Here is an 18,482-nt window from a genome sequence, read left to right as displayed (position 1 = left end):
AAAAAATCTCTTTCCTAGGGGACTTTTACCTTTGAAGCAAAAATAGTAGGAAATTTCCGAATTTCCACCTGAAGACGGTCGTGTATCAAGATGAAACTTTCAGAAAATATACTCCTTGAGATTTGCTATCGAATGCTACAAGTCAAAATCATTGCCTAGAGGTCTAGGGTGTGGATTTCACCTTTGAAGCAAATATAGTAGGAATGTACAAAACAGCTATGCTCAGACCTTAAATATTTTCAAATTCCTAAAGAAATTTTGAACCTTTTATCTCCTAAAGGATCTCCGTTGACAGTTTTACCCAAGCATTCCAAGAAGGTCGCGTTTTCCAAAGTTTTCGCCTCAAAATTCAATGCTTGTAACCAATATGAAGGAGCGTTCACCATAAGCGAGGCAGTTTGGAAAATTATATACTTGAAGCTGGACAAATTGATCAAGTTGCCACAGTGTTAACTTGTATAAAAGCTGGAGAATCAACACATAAAAAGAGTCAAAATCTCTTGAAGAGAGTCCAAAATATAAACAACTGAGAATTCATATTACCTATGTAGAGCATAAACAGAAAGTCGGAGGAAGAGTCCCATAGGTGGGCTTTTTAAAACGAAACAGACGAGATAACGGACGGAATAAATTTATTTCGAAAAAATGCTCGGACACGTCTATTTTTGTTTCGACGGACAAATTCACAACTATATCGCTTCAACCCTGAGTGTTAGAACAACCACCCCTAAATTTTTAATAAGAAAGATGTGGTAAATTTCACTTCATTTAGAAGTTCTTCTCATCCTAGGTTCAGCATATTGGTTTTTTCTTCATTTAATTCTTGAAATATTGACATTTGAATTTGAAACAACTATGGTATTGTCGTCAAGCAAGCGGTCTGAATCAAGCGAATTTATTCATTTATTTTGTAGATTTGATGGAACTCCATAACTGCCATACACCAGACATCAAAATAATGTTCATTTCTCTGATCAACAATGAAAAATAAAGAAATAATTTCAATTCTTTCCGCCAAAGAATAAACCATTTTCACCTCAATTGTTGAAGAAAGTAAGAACCAATAATAATTATTTCGTTGTCTAATGTTGACAATTAACGGTTTCCATCGTAGCCACAGAATGAATTAGTCAAATAATTGATGATTTCACATAGCATGGTTAGCGGAATGACTGGTACTGTACGAAATTCAAAATATAATATCTCGAAAACGAATGAATTAAATGAGAAAAAAATTAATCCGCCCAATTCATCATAAAAAGGCCTTTCAAATGAGGTATCACTCACCCAATATTTCCTATTCAAAATTTAGGGGTTGGTGTTCTAACACTAAGGGTTGAAGCGATATAGTTGTGAATTTGACCTTAAAAGTGGTCCCCCTCGAAACAAAAATCGACGTGTCCGTGCATTTTTTCGAAATTAATTTATTCCGTTCGTTATCTCGTCTGTTTCGTTTTAAAAAGTCCACTCTGTATATGCTATATAGCTTGACAATTTTCAACAGTATGCCCGGCCATATTAAAAATTCTTTAGAATGTAAAATGAATAATTTCAAAATTTTATTTTTAAGTCAATTATAGATAGTTGCGAAATAGAATAAAGAAGTATGTGAATAATGTACCTATGCCTCATAGTTTTTAAGATATCTGGTTTTCCCCAAAACGTGGTCAGTTTACATATTATCAGCCAAATGTAAACATAATAATAATAGTAAATGCAAAAAATTTAAAATTCTCATCTCTAAAACGGGATATGTCATCCTGACTACATGACCTTACAAGTCAGGAGGATGGAAAGAGAAAGGAAGAGAAAATTAGAACATTTGAAACTTAGCTTATAAGGAAGAAAGGAGAAATGAGTCTCAGCAGTTACTACTTGTTGAAAAAAATCTGCAAATATCAAATCTGATATTTGCTGATGTCGTGTGTAAAAAATAAGGTCAGAACAACTTTGCAACCTAATTTCATTCAAGAAATAAGTGTTCCTCTCAACATTAAATTATTCAGTACTCAACAGATTTAAGTTCTGAAGGCTAAAATAGATAATGTGCTACCTAAGTGGGTGCGCCAACCAAAGTAGCGTAGCACTGACATGGCACATACATGACAAAAGCGACGCATAATTTTCAGAAATCGCACATCTGGGTGAAGTGAGCTACTTTAGTAGGCGCTCCCCCTTAGATTCATTTCGATGCGACAGGCTCGGTAGTTAGAAAACCTACGAATTCATGTGAAAGGATTTATTTCTATACAGCTGTAATAAGAATTTCGAAGAATATTTCCAATATTCTCAATGATTTCAGCAGTACATGATTCAAATTCTATATTCTAGAACGATTTTAGGTATGCTTGTGAAGGCCAACATTTCTGGCCAGCTTTTTCAAGAGTGGTAACAGATTTTTCATGTGCTGACATCCATGCAATGGGTAAAGCTTAAATAGATGTGTGGTTTGAAGTCCCATCCCTTATAAGTCCTTTCAGAATAGACCAAAAAATTACATGACCTTGCTCGATTGAGTCTCAATGTGTTTATTCCACAGTAATTTGTGGACCCAATCCCAAACAAGCTAGGAAGCTTGATGTTACGGGGCATCCTCCTCTTAGTAAAAAGAACCATCTCCGATTTACCACGATTAACCGAGAGTTCGTTCTTTAAGTACAATGACACGCAGAGCATTCTGCATCAGATCGAAGACGACACTGATTACCTTACCTCTGATCAGTAGGACAAGGTCATCCGCATAGGCCATAACAACGAACCCAGCCCTTGGCAGCCAGGAGCCCATTCAGGACGGTGAGCCTCGGATTGTCGAGCAGCGTAGGGTGTGTTCATAAATTTACTCCGAGAGTAGAGTATGAGTATGGTCATGCTGAGAGAGCATACTCTGAGGAACTAAAAGTACGTTTGTGAACGCTTCGGGTAATCAGAGAGAGGTAAATTCGGGTAATCGGAGAATCAGTAAGTTTGTGAACGCAACCGTAGCAGAGCATTTATGCTGCGAGCTCCCATTAGACAGAATGACGGTTCAGCGCCATGTTTGGGCAACGCAGCTTGCATCGCGCCAAACGCAGTGTTGTTAAATGCACCCTCTATTTCCAGGAATATAGCCAGTGTGTTCATTCTTTTTGATGTACACAAAGAAAAAATTTCACACTGCGACAGTTGCAAGAGAAGACCCGTGAACAACAATCAAGGATCTATACAGCCTACATCGATTTAAGTAAGGCCTTCGACTCGGTAAATCGGAGAGCGCTATGGAAAATCATGGGACGCCTTGGAGTACCCGAAAAACTCTTAGCAGTGTGTAAAAGCCTTCATACCAACAACACTGCTAGAATACAGCATAATGGTTCTACAACCGACCATTTCTTAACCAACTCTGGAATAAAACAAGGCTGCGTGATAACGCATTTACTGTTCAATAATTTAGCCATAGTTGTCTCGATAATAGCTGACATGAGTATGCCTGTAAGAGGTGTTGGATTAAGATTTGATGGAGGCCTGTTTAACCTGAAGCGCCAAAGTTTATCACGGAACTCCAATATGCAGAAGACTGCGCACTTATCGCTAGACACTACAGATAATATTGGACACCTATAAACATAAATACGAAGCTTTAGGCCTTAGACTCCCTAAACAAAACCAAAATCCTGGTAAGTCCGCTAGATAGCCTTCAAACAGACATCAGCCTGAAGGATGAAACTCTAGAACAGGTCGAGCAGTTCAAATACTTGGAAAGCTTCATAAATACTAGGGCTAACCTAGACACGGAAATACACAACCGTATCAATTCAGCATCACGGACATTCTGGAAGCTAAAAGACAGAGTGTTTCAAAATCACGACCTCGATCTGAAGACCAAGACAGCTGTATACAGTGCAGTGGTCCTCTCAACGCTTCTTTACGGAAGCGAAAGCTGGACGCCCTAAAGGCGACATATTAAACAGCTTGAACAAACGCAACAACGTCATCTAAGGCAGATAATGCACATCAGATGGTTTCAAAAAGTTTCAATTGCAGAAGGCTTGCAGCGCTCGAGTTGTACAACAATTGAGACTCAAGTAACGAGGGCCCGACTCAGATGGAGCGGCCACATTCCGAGGATTCAAGACACAAGACTACCCAGAGTAGCTCTGTATGGCGAATTCACAGAGGGAGCTCGGAACCCAGGAGGCCAGTATAAGCGGTTTAAGGATATACTACATCAATCCCTAAAATCAGTTAATGCCAATCATAACTGGAAACAACTAGCGTTAGACAGATCACAGTGGAGGTCTTTGATCCACAGCTATAATGGAGACTTGAGAAGAATACAGCGGCGGCCAGATCTGGTTGGTGACTATCCATGCCCGGAGTGTGGAAGGATCTGTAGGTCACGGTTGGGTCTCTTCAGTCACAGGAGGGCACATAGTCGCAAGTAGCCCTAAGAAATCATAAGTTTGATCGCATCGATTGTTTTGTTTTTGAGTCTTTTGTAGATTTATTCTTGGTGACGGGATATATAGTAATGATGATGTCGTAAAGGGAAAAAATGCCTTCTAAAATGAGAGTATTTATTTCAAATAAAAATTGATAAAATATCAATAACTTCGACCGAACAACGTGTAAAACTGGGGCTTATTGTTACAACTAGGATAAATACACTTGTCGGTAGGTTCTATTTTTGCAGGCTGCTCAAGAGGAATACACAGTGATTTAGCTCCACTTGAGGGCGCAGCAGTATCTGTGTTTCCATCGTCCCTGAAACAAAATTATTTTTAACAATGAGGTGGACCAAATTTTATATTCAAGAAACAATAGACATTTTGATTAAATTCCCCTTAATTTGATTGACAGACCATCGACCATTCATAGCAGTCGGTTAGCCATAGAATAAGTGGGTTTATGCAGATCAAATTAAAAATTTATCTTTATAAACCTAAGATGAATGAATAAAACAAAGCATACATATGGTATCGTTCGGTGTGTTATTCGTTTTGACAAAAGTTTCGTGACTTGGCTGCATAAGTATTTTCCGTCCGCATCAAACACTTTTCCTCCGTTAACTCTTTTCGTCACTGAGATACAAATACTGGAGGGGCTGTTGAATCAACTTCGTCAATCCAGTATTTGATAAAAACATAAGTGCCTATGATAATAACTGTCATTTTCTGCTCTCAAATTAATTCTTTACGGAATCCGCTAGATTTTAGAAGTATGAAATAAGAACGTAGTTGGAATAAGTGTTCATTATAATCAAGAATGGATAGTGAGAGCGAAATCGATATCAGTAATACTCCCCCAGAGCTGAGAGAATTGGAAATTACGGTGACGTATCCGAGGCCAGCAAACAGGTGAGTTCTTACTTACAAAAAGGTATGCGAAACGCAAAAATGTAATATGCACCTCGGCAAAAAACTGTCTATATTGTCTCGCCTGCTTGCTAACCTCGGCTGTCAATTCGCAGGCCCCCTACAATTTTGTCTACGTTCAAACGTTTTTGCGATATATGACGATTAATGCGAGGTGTTTAGCGATACATGCTGAAGCGAAAATTCACTCGTTGGAAAATAGTACATTCTAAGGTTCAGACACAGACAACACTAAAATTTTCGTGACTAATTTCAAAATTGTCATCATAGAAATACCTTGTCATTTTGATAATTGTAGATTAGACTGGGATTCTACATAGACTTATAATACATGGACTCACTGTCACGTGACTTTTCAGTAGATCGAGAGGTTGGGTGCATTAAAGAGAGAAGAGCTTATGCGTTCTAATCGAATAAGAAAGAGATGAACTGATTCCGTGTGGGCAATGTCAAAATCATATGATGGATATAAACGCAGACGTTGCCCACAAGGTGTTCATACGTTGAGTATTATTCACATTATATTTATTCTTGAATGAAACTCACTTAATTTTTATATTTTCCATTTCGAAGGAATGTTAAGGAATTCCTGTCTGCCTTCTCGGAAGCTTGTTGAACATTTATTATGGAAAATTTTTACAATTTTCGCAGACTTTGCCCACAAGGTGTTGATACGTTGATTATTATTCTCATTACATCTATTCTTGAATAAAACTCACATATTTTTTGACATAATTGATTTCGAAGGAATGCTATGGAATTCCTGTGTGTCTTCTCGGAAGCTTGTTTAAAATTTATTGAAGAAAATTTTCGCATAAACTTGTGTTCTATAATCTTTTGACAGCTTGCCCACAAACTCTCCATCTTATTCAACCTACCGACTTCTCTCTCACAGGCGGAGTCCATGTTATTTTAAGTCTATGAATTCTACATTGACCTTGCTCTTTCGCATGTGTAGCTAAGCTTCTCGCCCTTATCGCCCTCTAGCTAGAGAACGGTTAACAGTATGTAAAATTGCTTCAGACAAAAGTTGTGTAGAATTTTATTATCTACAACATTCATAATGAATACAAAACGTACAGGGAGGGAAATACTCGAGAAAAAGGGATTTTTATCATCTTCAAAGTGTCAGATTAAGAAAACCCCCCCATTAGTGTCAGATTAATGGGTCAACACGTCTACAACACCGAGATTAACCATCTGTATGAAAATCTGACACGCTCGAGTATGTACAAGTAACGATTTTTTTTTACATTTTCAAAGGACCGCTGTGACCTTGCGTCACGTCCAAATTTGGAAAAGTAGCTTCCTTTAGGTCCAATTAACATATCCTCCAAAAATCTGACATGTTAGAAATTTTTTTTTTTACCATTGACAACTCTTCCGTACGGCCAGTCCCAACGCGCAAACTGTCAGATGAGCATGAATTCATTATCAGAGACACGTAGGGCATATACAGTATCTTAATCTGACACGCTCGAGTATGTACACCTGACGATTTTTTTTACATCTTCGAGAACCTGCAGACGTTTTCCCCACAGCTGAAAGTGCATATATCATGGAACCTTTTTTTCTTTCTACCATCTAATCTTCAAAATCTACTAGGTCTCCACGACGCTCGAGTAAATCCCGATTTTGCATCAACTATAAGAATTTCCTTCTATTGGGACACCCAAAAAAGTGGTGGCATTTGAGAATTTTATGTTTGGGCGAATTAATGCAAAAAGTTACTACAGGATTTTCAATGAATGTCATCGTAGTATAAGTTCCCCAAAAATTGATTTTTCTATTTTTCATTTGACTTGTCCTATTGTAAACGTCTTAAGGTACCAATAAATACATAGTTATTATTATTATATCAAAGTTTTGAAAATAAACAGCCATAAATACGAGCCAGTTGTCCTGTTAATTGTTTATTCATGTGAAATTTTTGTTCCCAACCACTGCATCGTATGCATTTATCCTCAGGTTGATATTACATATTGAAATCTACAACTGACGTAACGTATCCATCTTTAGTAAAAGAAGATAACCAACATCAACTCTCTCCAAGCTACTGCATATTATGTGTAAATAATTCAATTTTCTTCAATAGCAAAAATTTTTTATTTTTTTTTTATTTAAAATTCTTGTGCTTCAACCGCTGAGAGTCATTAGCACAGGCCACTATTTAGAAATTTGGAGTCACATGTGTGATTATGTGCTATATCATTTTGGGTGTATACTCTATATTAATGAGAGTTAGTACCTGATCTATATCTTATAATAAAGTTCGATTTCTTTGAGGAAGTTAAGTGTCTTTTCTAGTTCTTTGTTGTTATTTCCCAACGCAACTTCTATCCGCGCACTCACTCCGCACTCATGCCGTTTTGCCTGAAATTTTGTGCACTCACTTATTACGTGTTTAACTGTCACTCGTGTTTCACATAGGTCGCACTGTGGAGGTTCTTCTCTTGAAAGCAGGAATCCATGTGTTAGTTTTGTGTGTCCACTTCTCAAGCGGCTTACTTTAATCTGGTTTCTGCGTCCGCTTGGGTAAAATGATTTCCTCAATGGGGTTGGCTTAACGTTTTTGAGATGTGATGGGCTATCTATCCATTCTTCTTGCCATTTGCTTTCTATTTTCCTCTTCACCTGAATATTGGCTTCTTCTCCAATGAAGACTCTCTTACAGTGTTGGCTTTCAAGTGCCTCTTTAGCTGCTTCATCTGCTAACTCATTTCCCTTTATTCCGGTATGTGACGGTACGTATATGAAGGTGACTGTTCTATGACGCTGGTGTAGTAGGTAAAGTAGATGTTGTATTTGTTGGGCCAGAGGGTGACGGGGGTATGTTTGTTCGATGATTTTAATTGCGCTCAAGGAGTCTGTACATACTACGTATTGAGCTTGTTCATGTTGCTCATCGAGTATTTCTAAAAGTGCGTGGTGTATTGCCGTCAATTCTCCTGAGAATACACTTCCTTCCATCTTGTATTTTCTAATTTCTCTAGGACTAACTACCGCGAATCCAACTGTTTCTCCTCCGTCTGTTGATGATGCATCAGTATAATAGAATTGTGCGTTGATATATTCATCCTGTATACTCTTGAAATGGTTGTGAATTATTTGTTGGTTTATGTGGTTTCTGCAGTACTTTGTAAGCCTGGTGTTAGTGTGAGCTGTAGGGACGATCCAAGGCGGTGTATGGCTGTTATACGCCTGAAGCAGGTCAGGAATGACATAGTTTATATCATTTAAGTAGCAACTCAATCTACGATGAAAGGATGGCCTTATATTTGGGTTTTTGTGGTATGTATCTTCAAAATAGTTTAGGGAAATCAGTTCATGATTAAGGTGAGTAGGGTGGGTGGTTCTCTTTATAGCGTAGTTAATTGTTGTTTTTTTGAAGCGGTGCTCAAGGGGTAATTCTCCTAATAAACAGTACAGGCTCTTAATGGGTGTTGTACAGAAGGCTCCTGTAATCAATCGTAGGGCCTTGGACTCTATCCTTTGGATAACTTTTATGTTTGTTTTACTTGTATTGAGGTGAGCTAGAAAACCATATTCCAGTTTAGATTTGATGAGACTTTTGTAGATGGTCGTGAGGCTGTCTATGTCAGCCCCCCATGTGTGATGTGAGAGTACTCTTATAATATTTAGGCCTTGTGTACAATTGATCTTTATGCTGTCTATGTGCTGCTTCCATGTTAGTTTGTCATCAAAAATCATCCCTAAAAATTTCACTTGTTTCCCTTGGTGTATAGTGTGGTTATTCAGCTGAAGTTGAATTGTTTCTTTATTTCTGCTTTTGGAGAAGATAACTGCCTTCGTTTTCTGAGTAGAAAAACTGAAACCAGTTGAAGAACTCCACCTTTCTATTTCTTTTATGGTTTGTTGTATCAGCAGTTGTAGTGTAAGTACATTTTTACCGGATACGAATATTGTAAAATCATCAGCAAATAACAGAATTTTTACTGGTTCTGCCACACTCTTCACCACCTCCTGTATTGCTACGTCGAATAAAGTTGTACTGAGAACGCCGCCTTGAACTATACCATTCTCTTGACATTGCTGACTAGATGTTGTTCCATTCACCTTGACTCTAAAAATCCTGTCCTTAAGGTAGTTCTGGATAAAAAGCAGGATGTTTCCACAAATGTTCCATGATTTCAGTGTTTCAAGGATGTTTGCCCTCCACGTCATGTTGAACGCTTTCTCTATGTCAAAGAAAACGGCAAGTACTTTTTGGTCTGATGCGAAAGCGTCATGTATGTAACTTTCCAGGGCTATAATATTGTCATTGGTAGATCTGTGCTTCCTGAAACCATTTTGTTGTTGGTAGAGGAGGTTGTTCACTTCAAGATGCCATGAGAGTCTCTCATTTATTATTTTTTCTAATAATTTGCACATTGTGCAGGTGAGTGAGATAGGTCTGTAAGATGTCACATGCATTTTATTCTTCGTTGGTTTAAGAATAGGGATAACTATAGCCTCTCTCCAAATTGTGAGAAATGTTCCAGTGGAAAAAATTTGGTTGTAAAGTTCAAGTAGGTATTCTCTTGCTTTTGGTCCCAAATGTGTCATGAATATGTATGGTATATTGTCAGGCCCTGGCGAAGTTTTCTTTCCGTTCTCCAAAACACTATTCAGTTCTCTCATTGTAATGGGGTTGTTCAGTTCATTATGATTTAGAGTTTCTTCCTGTATGTAATAATTTCCGTTGTTCTCGGTATCTGATTTGATGGTTCTGAATTCGGGGTGGTAATTATTATCGCTAGATAATTCGGCATAGTATTCTGCGAAAGCATTGCTCATTTCTTTGTCGTCCGATATAATAATGTCGTTATGTACAATGCTTGTTATTTTTCTTACAGTTATTCCCCCGTTAATTCGACGAATTTTGTTCCATACTTCACTTGATGGTGTTTCAGGGGTTATTGAGGAGGTGTATTCATTCCATGAGGCTTTCTTGCTTGATTTTACTATGTATCTAGCTTTAGCTCTTAGTCTCTTGAACTCTATTAGGTTTTCTGTTGTTCTTCGCTTTCTGTATGTATAATAGGCGTGTTTGCTCTGTGCTATGGCCATTTTACATTCGTTATTCCACCAGGGTACACAGCGTTGTTGGGGGAGTTTAGTTTTTCCCACATTTGCATTAGCGCTTTCTGTTATTATAGAAGCGAATATTTCTGCATTATAGTTGACATCTGTAGTTGGTTGAATTATCGGAATTGCATATATAAAAACATAAGTGCCTATGATAATAACTGTCATTTTCTGCTCTCAAATTAATTCTTTACGGAATCCGCTAGATTTTAGAAGTATGAAATAAGAACGTAGTTGGAATAAGTGTTCATTATAATCAAGAATGGATAGTGAGAGCGAAATCGATATCAGTAATACTCCCCCAGAGCTGAGAGAATTGGAAATTACGGTGACGTATCCGAGGCCAGCAAACAGGTGAGTTCTTACTTACAAAAAGGTATGCGAAACGCAAAAATGTAATATGCACCTCGGCAAAAAACTGTCTATATTGTCTCGCCTGCTTGCTAACCTCGGCTGTCAATTCGCAGGCCCCCTACAATTTTGTCTACGTTCAAACGTTTTTGCGATATATGACGATTAATGCGAGGTGTTTAGCGATACATGCTGAAGCGAAAATTCACTCGTTGGAAAATAGTACATTCTAAGGTTCAGACACAGACAACACTAAAATTTTCGTGACTAATTTCAAAATTGTCATCATAGAAATACCTTGTCATTTTGATAATTGTAGATTAGACTGGGATTCTACATAGACTTATAATACATGGACTCACTGTCACGTGACTTTTCAGTAGATCGAGAGGTTGGGTGCATTAAAGAGAGAAGAGCTTATGCGTTCTAATCGAATAAGAAAGAGATGAACTGATTCCGTGTGGGCAATGTCAAAATCATATGATGGATATAAACGCAGACGTTGCCCACAAGGTGTTCATACGTTGAGTATTATTCACATTATATTTATTCTTGAATGAAACTCACTTAATTTTTATATTTTCCATTTCGAAGGAATGTTAAGGAATTCCTGTCTGCCTTCTCGGAAGCTTGTTGAACATTTATTATGGAAAATTTTTACAATTTTCGCAGACTTTGCCCACAAGGTGTTGATACGTTGATTATTATTCTCATTACATCTATTCTTGAATAAAACTCACATATTTTTTGACATAATTGATTTCGAAGGAATGCTATGGAATTCCTGTGTGTCTTCTCGGAAGCTTGTTTAAAATTTATTGAAGAAAATTTTCGCATAAACTTGTGTTCTATAATCTTTTGACAGCTTGCCCACAAACTCTCCATCTTATTCAACCTACCGACTTCTCTCTCACAGGCGGAGTCCATGTTATTTTAAGTCTATGAATTCTACATTGACCTTGCTCTTTCGCATGTGTAGCTAAGCTTCTCGCCCTTATCGCCCTCTAGCTAGAGAACGGTTAACAGTATGTAAAATTGCTTCAGACAAAAGTTGTGTAGAATTTTATTATCTACAACATTCATAATGAATACAAAACGTACAGGGAGGGAAATACTCGAGAAAAAGGGATTTTTATCATCTTCAAAGTGTCAGATTAAGAAAACCCCCCCATTAGTGTCAGATTAATGGGTCAACACGTCTACAACACCGAGATTAACCATCTGTATGAAAATCTGACACGCTCGAGTATGTACAAGTAACGATTTTTTTTTACATTTTCAAAGGACCGCTGTGACCTTGCGTCACGTCCAAATTTGGAAAAGTAGCTTCCTTTAGGTCCAATTAACATATCCTCCAAAAATCTGACATGTTAGAAATTTTTTTTTTTACCATTGACAACTCTTCCGTACGGCCAGTCCCAACGCGCAAACTGTCAGATGAGCATGAATTCATTATCAGAGACACGTAGGGCATATACAGTATCTTAATCTGACACGCTCGAGTATGTACACCTGACGATTTTTTTTACATCTTCGAGAACCTGCAGACGTTTTCCCCACAGCTGAAAGTGCATATATCATGGAACCTTTTTTTCTTTCTACCATCTAATCTTCAAAATCTACTAGGTCTCCACGACGCTCGAGTAAATCCCGATTTTGCATCAACTATAAGAATTTCCTTCTATTGGGACACCCAAAAAAGTGGTGGCATTTGAGAATTTTATGTTTGGGCGAATTAATGCAAAAAGTTACTACAGGATTTTCAATGAATGTCATCGTAGTATAAGTTCCCCAAAAATTGATTTTTCTATTTTTCATTTGACTTGTCCTATTGTAAACGTCTTAAGGTACCAATAAATACATAGTTATTATTATTATATCAAAGTTTTGAAAATAAACAGCCATAAATACGAGCCAGTTGTCCTGTTAATTGTTTATTCATGTGAAATTTTTGTTCCCAACCACTGCATCGTATGCATTTATCCTCAGGTTGATATTACATATTGAAATCTACAACTGACGTAACGTATCCATCTTTAGTAAAAGAAGATAACCAACATCAACTCTCTCCAAGCTACTGCATATTATGTGTAAATAATTCAATTTTCTTCAATAGCAAAAATTTTTTTTTTTTTTTTTATTTAAAATTCTTGTGCTTCAACCGCTGAGAGTCATTAGCACAGGCCACTATTTAGAAATTTGGAGTCACATGTGTGATTATGTGCTATATCATTTTGGGTGTATACTCTATATTAATGAGAGTTAGTACCTGATCTATATCTTATAATAAAGTTCGATTTCTTTGAGGAAGTTAAGTGTCTTTTCTAGTTCTTTGTTGTTATTTCCCAACGCAACTTCTATCCGCGCACTCACTCCGCACTCATGCCGTTTTGCCTGAAATTTTGTGCACTCACTTATTACGTGTTTAACTGTCACTCGTGTTTCACATAGGTCGCACTGTGGAGGTTCTTCTCTTGAAAGCAGGAATCCATGTGTTAGTTTTGTGTGTCCACTTCTCAAGCGGCTTACTTTAATCTGGTTTCTGCGTCCGCTTGGGTAAAATGATTTCCTCAATGGGGTTGGCTTAACGTTTTTGAGATGTGATGGGCTATCTATCCATTCTTCTTGCCATTTGCTTTCTATTTTCCTCTTCACCTGAATATTGGCTTCTTCTCCAATGAAGACTCTCTTACAGTGTTGGCTTTCAAGTGCCTCTTTAGCTGCTTCATCTGCTAACTCATTTCCCTTTATTCCGGTATGTGACGGTACGTATATGAAGGTGACTGTTCTATGACGCTGGTGTAGTAGGTAAAGTAGATGTTGTATTTGTTGGGCCAGAGGGTGACGGGGGTATGTTTGTTCGATGATTTTAATTGCGCTCAAGGAGTCTGTACATACTACGTATTGAGCTTGTTCATGTTGCTCATCGAGTATTTCTAAAAGTGCGTGGTGTATTGCCGTCAATTCTCCTGAGAATACACTTCCTTCCATCTTGTATTTTCTAATTTCTCTAGGACTAACTACCGCGAATCCAACTGTTTCTCCTCCGTCTGTTGATGATGCATCAGTATAATAGAATTGTGCGTTGATATATTCATCCTGTATACTCTTGAAATGGTTGTGAATTATTTGTTGGTTTATGTGGTTTCTGCAGTACTTTGTAAGCCTGGTGTTAGTGTGAGCTGTAGGGACGATCCAAGGCGGTGTATGGCTGTTATACGCCTGAAGCAGGTCAGGAATGACATAGTTTATATCATTTAAGTAGCAACTCAATCTACGATGAAAGGATGGCCTTATATTTGGGTTTTTGTGGTATGTATCTTCAAAATAGTTTAGGGAAATCAGTTCATGATTAAGGTGAGTAGGGTGGGTGGTTCTCTTTATAGCGTAGTTAATTGTTGTTTTTTTGAAGCGGTGCTCAAGGGGTAATTCTCCTAATAAACAGTACAGGCTCTTAATGGGTGTTGTACAGAAGGCTCCTGTAATCAATCGTAGGGCCTTGGACTCTATCCTTTGGATAACTTTTATGTTTGTTTTACTTGTATTGAGGTGAGCTAGAAAACCATATTCCAGTTTAGATTTGATGAGACTTTTGTAGATGGTCGTGAGGCTGTCTATGTCAGCCCCCCATGTGTGATGTGAGAGTACTCTTATAATATTTAGGCCTTGTGTACAATTGATCTTTATGCTGTCTATGTGCTGCTTCCATGTTAGTTTGTCATCAAAAATCATCCCTAAAAATTTCACTTGTTTCCCTTGGTGTATAGTGTGGTTATTCAGCTGAAGTTGAATTGTTTCTTTATTTCTGCTTTTGGAGAAGATAACTGCCTTCGTTTTCTGAGTAGAAAAACTGAAACCAGTTGAAGAACTCCACCTTTCTATTTCTTTTATGGTTTGTTGTATCAGCAGTTGTAGTGTAAGTACATTTTTACCGGATACGAATATTGTAAAATCATCAGCAAATAACAGAATTTTTACTGGTTCTGCCACACTCTTCACCACCTCCTGTATTGCTACGTCGAATAAAGTTGTACTGAGAACGCCGCCTTGAACTATACCATTCTCTTGACATTGCTGACTAGATGTTGTTCCATTCACCTTGACTCTAAAAATCCTGTCCTTAAGGTAGTTCTGGATAAAAAGCAGGATGTTTCCACAAATGTTCCATGATTTCAGTGTTTCAAGGATGTTTGCCCTCCACGTCATGTTGAACGCTTTCTCTATGTCAAAGAAAACGGCAAGTACTTTTTGGTCTGATGCGAAAGCGTCATGTATGTAACTTTCCAGGGCTATAATATTGTCATTGGTAGATCTGTGCTTCCTGAAACCATTTTGTTGTTGGTAGAGGAGGTTGTTCACTTCAAGATGCCATGAGAGTCTCTCATTTATTATTTTTTCTAATAATTTGCACATTGTGCAGGTGAGTGAGATAGGTCTGTAAGATGTCACATGCATTTTATTCTTCGTTGGTTTAAGAATAGGGATAACTATAGCCTCTCTCCAAATTGTGAGAAATGTTCCAGTGGAAAAAATTTGGTTGTAAAGTTCAAGTAGGTATTCTCTTGCTTTTGGTCCCAAATGTGTCATGAATATGTATGGTATATTGTCAGGCCCTGGCGAAGTTTTCTTTCCGTTCTCCAAAACACTATTCAGTTCTCTCATTGTAATGGGGTTGTTCAGTTCATTATGATTTAGAGTTTCTTCCTGTATGTAATAATTTCCGTTGTTCTCGGTATCTGATTTGATGGTTCTGAATTCGGGGTGGTAATTATTATCGCTAGATAATTCGGCATAGTATTCTGCGAAAGCATTGCTCATTTCTTTGTCGTCCGATATAATAATGTCGTTATGTACAATGCTTGTTATTTTTCTTACAGTTATTCCCCCGTTAATTCGACGAATTTTGTTCCATACTTCACTTGATGGTGTTTCAGGGGTTATTGAGGAGGTGTATTCATTCCATGAGGCTTTCTTGCTTGATTTTACTATGTATCTAGCTTTAGCTCTTAGTCTCTTGAACTCTATTAGGTTTTCTGTTGTTCTTCGCTTTCTGTATGTATAATAGGCGTGTTTGCTCTGTGCTATGGCCATTTTACATTCGTTATTCCACCAGGGTACACAGCGTTGTTGGGGGAGTTTAGTTTTTCCCACATTTGCATTAGCGCTTTCTGTTATTATAGAAGCGAATATTTCTGCATTATAGTTGACATCTGTAGTTGGTTGAATTATCGGAATTGCATATATAAAAACATAAGTGCCTATGATAATAACTGTCATTTTCTGCTCTCAAATTAATTCTTTACGGAATCCGCTAGATTTTAGAAGTATGAAATAAGAACGTAGTTGGAATAAGTGTTCATTATAATCAAGAATGGATAGTGAGAGCGAAATCGATATCAGTAATACTCCCCCAGAGCTGAGAGAATTGGAAATTACGGTGACGTATCCGAGGCCAGCAAACAGGTGAGTTCTTACTTACAAAAAGGTATGCGAAACGCAAAAATGTAATATGCACCTCGGCAAAAAACTGTCTATATTGTCTCGCCTGCTTGCTAACCTCGGCTGTCAATTCGCAGGCCCCCTACAATTTTGTCTACGTTCAAACGTTTTTGCGATATATGACGATTAATGCGAGGTGTTTAGCGATACATGCTGAAGCGAAAATTCACTCGTTGGAAAATAGTACATTCTAAGGTTCAGACACAGACAACACTAAAATTTTCGTGACTAATTTCAAAATTGTCATCATAGAAATACCTTGTCATTTTGATAATTGTAGATTAGACTGGGATTCTACATAGACTTATAATACATGGACTCACTGTCACGTGACTTTTCAGTAGATCGAGAGGTTGGGTGCATTAAAGAGAGAAGAGCTTATGCGTTCTAATCGAATAAGAAAGAGATGAACTGATTCCGTGTGGGCAATGTCAAAATCATATGATGGATATAAACGCAGACGTTGCCCACAAGGTGTTCATACGTTGAGTATTATTCACATTATATTTATTCTTGAATGAAACTCACTTAATTTTTATATTTTCCATTTCGAAGGAATGTTAAGGAATTCCTGTCTGCCTTCTCGGAAGCTTGTTGAACATTTATTATGGAAAATTTTTACAATTTTCGCAGACTTTGCCCACAAGGTGTTGATACGTTGATTATTATTCTCATTACATCTATTCTTGAATAAAACTCACATATTTTTTGACATAATTGATTTCGAAGGAATGCTATGGAATTCCTGTGTGTCTTCTCGGAAGCTTGTTTAAAATTTATTGAAGAAAATTTTCGCATAAACTTGTGTTCTATAATCTTTTGACAGCTTGCCCACAAACTCTCCATCTTATTCAACCTACCGACTTCTCTCTCACAGGCGGAGTCCATGTTATTTTAAGTCTATGAATTCTACATTGACCTTGCTCTTTCGCATGTGTAGCTAAGCTTCTCGCCCTTATCGCCCTCTAGCTAGAGAACGGTTAACAGTATGTAAAATTGCTTCAGACAAAAGTTGTGTAGAATTTTATTATCTACAACATTCATAATGAATACAAAACGTACAGGGAGGGAAATACTCGAGAAAAAGGGATTTTTATCATCTTCAAAGTGTCAGATTAAGAAAACCCCCCCATTAGTGTCAGATTAATGGGTCAACACGTCTACAACACCGAGATTAACCATCTGTATGAAAATCTGACACGCTCGAGTATGTACAAGTAACGATTTTTTTTTACATTTTCAAAGGACCGCTGTGACCTTGCGTCACGTCCAAATTTGGAAAAGTAGCTTCCTTTAGGTCCAATTAACATATCCTCCAAAAATCTGACATGTTAGAAATTTTTTTTTTTACCATTGACAACTCTTCCGTACGGCCAGTCCCAACGCGCAAACTGTCAGATGAGCATGAATTCATTATCAGAGACACGTAGGGCATATACAGTATCTTAATCTGACACGCTCGAGTATGTACACCTGACGATTTTTTTTACATCTTCGAGAACCTGCAGACGTTTTCCCCACAGCTGAAAGTGCATATATCATGGAACCTTTTTTTCTTTCTACCATCTAATCTTCAAAATCTACTAGGTCTCCACGACGCTCGAGTAAATCCCGATTTTGCATCAACTATAAGAATTTCCTTCTATTGGGACACCCAAAAAAGTGGTGGCATTTGAGAATTTTATGTTTGGGCGAATTAATGCAAAAAGTTACTACAGGATTTTCAATGAATGTCATCGTAGTATAAGTTCCCCAAAAATTGATTTTTCTATTTTTCATCTGACTTGTCCTATTGTAAACGTCTTAAGGTACCAATAAATACATAGTTATTATTATTATATCAAAGTTTTGAAAATAAACAGCCATAAATACGAGCCAGTTGTCCTGTTAATTGTTTATTCATGTGAAATTTTTGTTCCCAACCACTGCATCGTATGCATTTATCCTCAGGTTGATATTACATATTGAAATCTACAACTGACGTAACGTATCCATCTTTAGTAAAAGAAGATAACCAACATCAACTCTCTCCAAGCTACTGCATATTATGTGTAAATAATTCAATTTTCTTCAATAGCAAAAATTTTTTTTTTTTTTTTATTTAAAATTCTTGTGCTTCAACCGCTGAGAGTCATTAGCACAGGCCACTATTTAGAAATTTGGAGTCACATGTGTGATTATGTGCTATATCAT

At 37.4% G+C, this 18,482-nt stretch overlaps 1 protein-coding gene across 3 annotated transcripts in view; it reads right to left on the bottom strand.

Annotated features, from left to right (window-relative positions):
* Positions 1 to 4,536: 4,536 nt before the first annotated feature.
* Positions 4,537 to 18,482, bottom strand: part of LOC123308669 (bifunctional glutamate/proline--tRNA ligase) — a 62,128-nt gene continuing 48,182 nt past the window's right edge. For all 3 annotated transcript variants that reach the window (XM_044891434.1, XM_044891436.1, XM_044891435.1), the window contains one exon: positions 4,537 to 4,740. In XM_044891434.1, coding sequence (XP_044747369.1) covers positions 4,581 to 4,740 — 160 coding nt within the window. In that variant the 3' untranslated portion in view covers positions 4,537 to 4,580. The remainder of the gene's footprint in view (positions 4,741 to 18,482) is intronic.

The sequence above is a fragment of the Coccinella septempunctata genome, chromosome 2, assembly GCF_907165205.1.
Source record: "Coccinella septempunctata chromosome 2, icCocSept1.1, whole genome shotgun sequence".
Classification (NCBI taxonomy): domain Eukaryota; kingdom Metazoa; phylum Arthropoda; class Insecta; order Coleoptera; family Coccinellidae; genus Coccinella; species Coccinella septempunctata.
Note: the sequence above shows the minus strand (reverse complement) of the source record. Positions and strands in the feature narration are given on the sequence as shown.